Source organism: Nannospalax galili, unplaced genomic scaffold (assembly GCF_000622305.1).
Source record: "Nannospalax galili isolate Female #2095 unplaced genomic scaffold, S.galili_v1.0 scaffold960, whole genome shotgun sequence".
NCBI classification, from domain to species: Eukaryota; Metazoa; Chordata; class Mammalia; order Rodentia; family Spalacidae; genus Nannospalax; species Nannospalax galili.
In genome coordinates, this window is record NW_008348313.1 from 2792287 (window position 1) to 2799442 (window position 7156).

The following is a 7156-nucleotide window of genomic DNA, read 5'->3' on the forward strand; positions in this document are numbered from 1 at the left end:
TTTGCAGAGACATTAAATGTTTTGAAAATAGCCTTCTTTGGGTTGGGATGCTGGTCCAGAACGTTTGTGCTCCTGCCTTTGAACGCAGTGGATCTTGACCAGTGACAATGAAGTGGTAGAGAAAGAAGGCCTGGAATCAGTGCTCCGGAAAGGGGCTGAGAAGGAGCCTATGGTTAAGACTGAGGATGCTGGGGGTGAGGCTTCTGGTCTGAGGGGGGAGGCTGGGGTCTGGACCCCTGGGTCTGAGGGAGGAGGTTTAGAGATAATTCCAGAATCTGAAGGAGAAGACTGGGGAGGACTCCAGTGTCTGAGGGAGGAGGTTGAGACCTAGACTCCTCAGTCTGAAGCAGGAGGCTGCAATCTGGACCCCTGTGTATGAGGGAGGAGGACTGGAGAGGGAGGACTCAGTGTCTGAGGGAGGAGGGTTGGGGAGGACTCCATTGTCTGAACAGAAGGGCTGGGGAGGATCCAGTGTCTGAGGGAGGAGGGCTGGCGAGGGAGGACTCAGTGTCTGAGGGAAGAGGGTTGGGGAGGACTCAGTGTCTGAGCGAGGAGGCTGTGGAAGCTCAGGGGCTGCTGGTGACGTGATCAGTTCCTCTGCATCGTCCTCTGGACCCAGTCATGGTAATTGCATAGGTTGGTGTAGACCCCAGGGTAGCCAGGCATGGCACAGCGCTCCATCCCCCAGGACACGAGGCCCTGGAGCTTCCCTCCACAGACCAGGGGTCCTCCAGAGTCACCCTGCAAAGGGGAAGGATAGAAATGGAGTCAGTACAGAAGGGCTGCAGTTGAGACAACAGCCCTGTCCCCCTCGGCCATGGGTTGGGGTAGCTGCTTCCCCTTGCACTGACTCTGCACTAGTTCCCATCCATGGGTCTCACCCTCTCCATCTCTGCCCTGTCTCCAGATGACCCTATCCATCTCTTCTCACATCCCATCTCTGCTTCTCTCACTGATGGCTTCAGACTTCCAGCAACCCCTGCAGACTCCCAAACTCCTCTACATGCACACTTTTCTATGACCATGTGTCACTTCCAGATGACCGCACCAGTTCCATTCTGTACCCTGAGATGTTTATCCTCATTTGATGGAGTAGGGCACTGAGATATAACAGGGTCATATTTACAGGGGCACATGACTGCTCCCTCCAGTCTCCTCCCTAAGATGTTCTGGTACCTGAAACCCAGTCCCAAATCATCCTGCTCCAAACCTGAGCCTCACCTGACAAGAGTCCTTCCCGCCCTCGGGGACCCCAGCACAGACCATGCCGGATGTGATGGCTCCAGAGTAGGCCTGACGGCACACCTGCTCTGACATAATGTTGACGTTGACGCACTGCAGAGCAGTGGGGTACTTGGCTAGAGGGACACAGAGGGATTACCAGGGTCAGCTTCTTCCCTTAGACTCAGGGTTCCAAGTGCAGCTTCCCCCCTCAGACCCAGGGCTCCAGGAACAACCTCCCCATCAAAAAAAGGAGTCCAGAATCTCCCCTCCTCTCTCAGATCCCAGTATCCAACCCCTTCCCTCCTCCTTTAGACTGAGGAATCCAGACCCCAGCCTCCTCCCTTAGACCTAGGGATTCAGACTACACTCCCCCAGACTCAGGAGTATAGACCCCAGTTTCCCCCTTAGACCTAAGGATCCAGGCACCAGTCTTCTCCCTCAGACTCAGGGGTCCAGGCCACGCTTTCTATCTCAGAAGTAGGGATCCAGACCCTCTCCTCCTCCCTCATACCCAGGGGTCCAGACCCCAGCCTTCCTCCCTCAGACCCAGGGGTCCAGGCCCCAGCCTCCTCCCTCAGACCCAGGGGTCCAAACCCCAGCCCTCCTCCCTCAGACTCAGGATCCTCCCCACCCTCCTCCCTCAGACCCAGAAGTCTAGACCCGAGTCCTCCTCCCTCAGACCGAGGATCCTCTACAGCCTCCTCCCTCAGACCCAGGGTCCTCCCCAGCCTCCTCCCTCAGACCCAGGAGTCCAGACCCCAGTCCTTCTCCCTCAGACCCAGGGGTCCAGACCCCAGCCTTCAGACCCAGGAGTCTGATCCATCTTTCAGGGTGGGGACGCCTTACCAATGGGGCTGGACGTGGTCCCCCAGCCCGACACCCTGCAGGCAGTTCCGGGGCTGGCACAGGCGCTGGCCAGGGTGATGGGCCTCACTGCCCGCCCCAGCCTCGCTCTCCTTTGTAGTTTCAGCAACATCAGATCATTGTTGTGGGCTCGAGGTTGGTACTGGGGATATGGCACCTGACGAACTACGCGCACAATCTGCTGAGTCGCCTCCCACCTCCTCAGATTGTGCTTGCCCAGGGCTACGTGAAGAGTCCTGTCCCAGGAACCCCAAGAGCAATGCTGGTGACAGGGTGAGAGGACCCTCCCATGCTCTAGCCCCACCACCCTAAGTCCACCCGCTTCCCATTAGCAGTGGGCTGGACATTGTGTGTCTTCCCTTCCCATGACCTGGGCAACCTCTCTTTACCCAATCTCACTTGATGCTATGTTTAGGATATGTCAGGGGGTGCTTGGGGATCCTAGTGCTGTTCCTGAGTGCATGTGTTTTGAGTGCTAAATGGGATCCGTGCTGGAAGCTTTAGTTGTCAACTTGACACACCTGGGTTGAGGAAACCTCAATTGGGGAATTGCCTCCATTGGTCTGGCCTGTGGCCATGTCTATTGGGGCATTTTCTTGATTGCTGAGCAATGTGGGAGGGCCCAGCCCACGGTGGGTGGTGCCACCCCTGGGAAGGTAGGCCTGTGTTGTATAAGAAAGCAGGCTGAGCAGGGGCCAGGGGAGTAAGTCAGTAAGCAGTGTTCCTCCATGGCCTGAGCTCCAGCTCCTGCCTCCAGATTCCTGCCCTGAGTTCCTACCTAGGGCTCCCTCAGTGATGAACTGTGACTCAGAAGACGTAAGTCAAATAAACCGTTTCCTCCCCAAGTTGGTATTGGTCAGAGTGTTTTGTCACAGCAGTTGAAAGCAAACTAGGACAGGATCCTAAATTACAACTCGAGGCTCTAAATCAGAACTGATATTCTAGACAAATCTTTCTGACTCTTGCGTGAGCTCTGTGTGATAGACATGTTCAAGGTAAGGTCAGTTCTAGTCCATTCTGGATTGGGGCATAATTTTGATGTGAGCTTTCTATTTCAGGATAAGCTGAGGGTTCAGTTTTGAGTTCTACAGTATGGACTGACTTTGAGTTCTAGACTTCAATGCAGACTTCCTGTTCTAGGGTAGTCTCAGGGTTCCGTACTGAGATTTGAGTCAGGTGGATTCTGGATTCCAGACACCGATAGAGGCTCATTTTGAGATGGAGCTCTGGGTTATAGGCTAAACTCTCGTTTCTGACCCGAGTTCTAGACAATGGTTTCAGATCTATGTTCTAGCTGGTTTCAGGGCTCTAAGAATTGGTATGAGCTCATGATCCTAGGTGAAGCTATGTTTCAGACCAAACAGCAGGTAACAATCTAAGCTGTTGATTCTAGACCCTGGTCTGTGTCCTCAACTTCAAGTGAAGCACCGGGTTCTAGGTAAAGCTCTTGATTATGACCTAGATCCAAGGACATGGGGGCTGGTTTCCATTCTGTGTTCTAGACTCTCGTTTGACTCAAGCCTCTAGGTTCTCAATTGAACAGTGACTTGGGTTACATTCATGTTGTATATGAGCCTAAATTTGATTTCATGAATTGACTTGGTAGCCTAGACTTTGACCTCAAAGCTGAAGTCTGCATTCTGGGAGGGGCTCTGGGTTCTTATGGAACTACGAATTATAATCAACATCTTGGGATTTAAGCTTGGGGCTGGAGTTAGGGTTCTAGGATACTCAAACATGATTTCGAATTAAACCTTGGACCTAGAGCAAGTTCTAGATTCTGACTCTATTGTGGGAGGGCTGCATGCCCTGGCATACATGTGGAGATCAGAAGACAGCCTTGGGCATTTGTCCCCAGCTTCCACCTTGTTTGGGACAAAGTGTCTTGTCATCTGCCTCTGTGTACTCCAGCCTGGCTGGCCCCACAAGCTTCCAGAGACTCTCCTGTTCCACGTCCCATCTATAGGAGTGCCATGATTACAGACGTGTCTACTACCACACCCAGCTTTTAGGTGGGTTCTGGGGATCCCAACTAGGGTGGACTGGCACAGCACATGCCTTGCCCACTGAGCCATCTCCCCAGGCACTGACTCTATTCGCACGGCCATATGTTACAGCTACAAACATGGGTTCCAAATTTATGTCTACATCATATGTTTGAACTGGGTTCTGGGCTCCTGGTAGCATTCCATGTTTCTGGGTGTAGACCATGCATGCACCAGTATGGAATGGGCTACTGGCCATCTTGATGTAGAACTCAGTCATTGGATGAATGTATAGGTGGTCTTAAGATTCTAAACCTGCTGACTGGCTTTCAGAACGCAAACAGAATTCAAGAGATCTGTTTCTTAGGCTAGAATCTTGTCGAGACTCCAGGACCCAGCTACTACACTGGGCTATTCACAGGGCCCTGGGTTTTAGCTAAGCTCTGGGGCTCTGAACTCTGGAAACCACAGGGACAAGGTCACTCACGAGTGGGCACAGTGAGCAGCAGTGATGACCCACTGGTCTGACAGCAGAGCCCCTCCACATCGGAAGCGGCGCCCAGGGCCTGCAAGCAGGGCCACCTGCCATGGCTGTGAGTTCTGGATGCAGGTGTAACCACCGATTATCTTGTTATCGTCTTCTTGGCTCTGGACCATGGCTAGGAGGAGACGGGTGAGCGGGATGGGAAGAGCAGGTAAACAAACGCTCTCTCTCATCTGGCACTCTGCACAATGCACAGCTGACAGAGACTCCTCCTTGTGGTCCAACCCCTAAACCCATCCACCTTGTTCATGACTTCTATGATGTCATTTGTCATGACTGACAACCAGGGAGTTTTCTGACCCCTCCCTCAAGTGACCTCCATGGTTTCTATTGACTCTACATCCACCTCCTCCAGAACCTTGCTACATCTATAACTCTTGATGCCACACTCTCACGAGTACTTTCCTTTTGGCTAAGACGAGGTCTCATATAGCTCGGGCTGATCTCAAACTCTCAGCTAACCTCCCACCTCAGCCTCCCGAGTGCTGGGATTGTAGGTGTGCATCAACTCTCACTCTCCTAGCTTTCCATCGTGTGTGTGTGTGGTGTGCACGCATGTGTGAGTCTGTGTGCACGTGTGTGCATGCATCTGGAGGCCTAAGGTTGCTGTCAGGAATCCTCGTCGCTCTTCTTCCTTATTTACTGAGGCAGGCTCTCTCAGTCCCACCCGGAGCTCACCAAGGATCCCTCACTCTGAGGATCTCCAGTCCTGACTCGCACGGCCATCACGTTGACGTCTGAGGCATCTCTGCAGCTACCATAAACACGTCCTATTCCTTCTTCCCATGACATGCCCCATTCTACACTAGTCCTTCCTCGACACGTCCAAAGAGCTCCTCTCTCTCTCCAAACCTCCCGACCCAGTGTGGCCCCTGGGACCCACCATCTCACCCCACAACTCCCTCCATCCTCTCACACTCCGTCTTGGCATCTCCACGTGGTTTCTTCTTCCCTGACGTGACCAATGACAGCCTTGAGGGCCTCCGTTCTCACAGAACTCACTTGGGACCCCTGTCACCTACAGCATCCTCTTTCCCCAACCCTATCTCCTGATACCTCCACTTGGAATGTGGACTTGTAGACAGAGGAGGTCCTCAGCTGCAACCCCAGAACTACTCCCTGCTCTTCATGTGTGTTTATGTGTGCACATGTGTGTGTTCATATGCATTCATTTACACAGCTGTGTGTTCATGTGTCCATGTGTGCACATGTGTGGTCATGTGTGCACCTGGGTGTACATGCACACATGTATTTCATACAGAGATCAAAGGTTAATCTCTGCTGTCATTTCCCAGGCAATATCCACGTCGTTCATTTGTTTTTTGTCTTTTGGGTTTTTTTTTTTTTATTTTGAGACAGGGTCTTCCTGTAGCCTCAGCTGGCTGGGAACGTCTATGTAGATCAGGCTGGACTCAATCTCACAGAGATTGACCTGCCTCTGCCTCCTGAGTGCTGGGGTTAAAGACATGTACCAGCATACCAGGCTCACCTTGTTTTTTGTTGTTGTTTGTTTGTTTGTTTATTTGACACAAGGTCTCTCATTGGCCTAGAACTTGCTGACCAGTAAGCCCCAGGCATCCTTCTGTCTCTGCCTCTCTGGTGTTGGGGTTACAGGGCTCCCCTGTACCCAACTTTCTCTCCCGTGAGCCCGGAGAGCACTGAACTCCGTTCAGGACTTTACTGGCTGAACTATCGCCCCAACCCCTCCCTATACTTTATAACCAGGTGTCCCAAAGCATACTCACACCCCAGAACCCTCCCCAGCTCTTCTCAGAGTCCCCCAAGAGACCCCATCGCTCTTACCTACAGCCAAGACTTGGAGTGCTGTCAGCAGAAGGAGCATTCTGGAGCTGAAGGTTGGGCTCCGGCAAATGCCGAGAGCAAGCCGAAGGGAAGGAGCTCACAAGAGACCCAGAGGGAGTGAGTACTACTCACACAGAGACCCAGACCCTCAGTGACATGCAGGTAGGACAGCGATGGAGAGGGTGGGGTCACAGGCTCCAGGGGCTGAGCAGGCTGGCCTGGCTCTGCTCTGGTGTGAAGGAGGCAGGGATGGTGTCCTCCCAGCCACACCAGCAAAGCCTTTTATCCCTGGTCTGGACAGCTGGCCCTGCCCCCACCGCCCTTCTGATTTTTTTTATTGACTAGTTTCCATTCCAAGACTCCCCTCTCCCCTCTCCCCTCTCCCTGCCTTCCCTCCCTCCCATCTCTGACCAGAGAGGCAGACACAGTTATTAACGAGAACCACCCGGTGAAAGATGCTATAATCTGTAAGGAATGGGGGGAGGGGTGACCCCAGGGCAGGGTGGACAGGGTGGGCAGGGGAGGTTCCCAGCCAGGTCAAAGTGGATGTGCAGTGGATTGGTGAGATCCGAGTTGGGGGGCAGGTTTCAAGAATGAGGCTGGGAAGGCCTGAGAAGTGTTGTGGGGACAGAGACCCAGAGAGGGAGGCCGAGAGGAGGAGGGGGGGAGGGGGGAGGAGGAGGAGGAGGACTCAGAAGGGGACAGAGACCCAGAGAAAGGGGGACAGAGACTTGGA

At 53.3% G+C, this 7156-nt stretch overlaps 1 protein-coding gene across 1 annotated transcript; it reads right to left on the reverse strand.

The window, feature by feature from the left end:
- On the reverse strand, positions 1-6668 carry Klk14 (kallikrein related peptidase 14). The gene is made up of 5 exons (XM_008845180.3): positions 6421-6668; positions 4561-4732; positions 2071-2324; positions 1222-1358; positions 1-741 (listed from the first exon to the last, which is right to left on the reverse strand). The coding sequence occupies exons 1-5, from the start codon at positions 6458-6460 to the stop codon at positions 589-591; spliced, it is 756 nt and encodes a 251-aa protein (XP_008843402.1). The 5' UTR covers positions 6461-6668; the 3' UTR covers positions 1-588.
- Between the last annotated feature and the right edge of the window lie 488 nt (positions 6669-7156).

What these genes read in the sequence shown, in the direction of transcription:
- Klk14 (XM_008845180.3), bottom strand. Translation starts at nt 6,460, where the DNA reads ATGCTCCTTCTGCTGACAGCACTCCAAGTCTTGGCTGTAG. An exon ending in ACTCCAAGTCTTGGCTGTAG is followed by an intron (nt 4,733 to 6,420) that starts GTAAGAGCGATG and finishes GTCTCCTCCTAG; the next exon opens with CCATGGTCCAGAGCCAAGAA. An exon ending in GCGGGAAGGACTCTTGTCAG is followed by an intron (nt 742 to 1,221) that starts GTGAGGCTCAGG and finishes TCCCCTTTGCAG; the next exon opens with GGTGACTCTGGAGGACCCCT.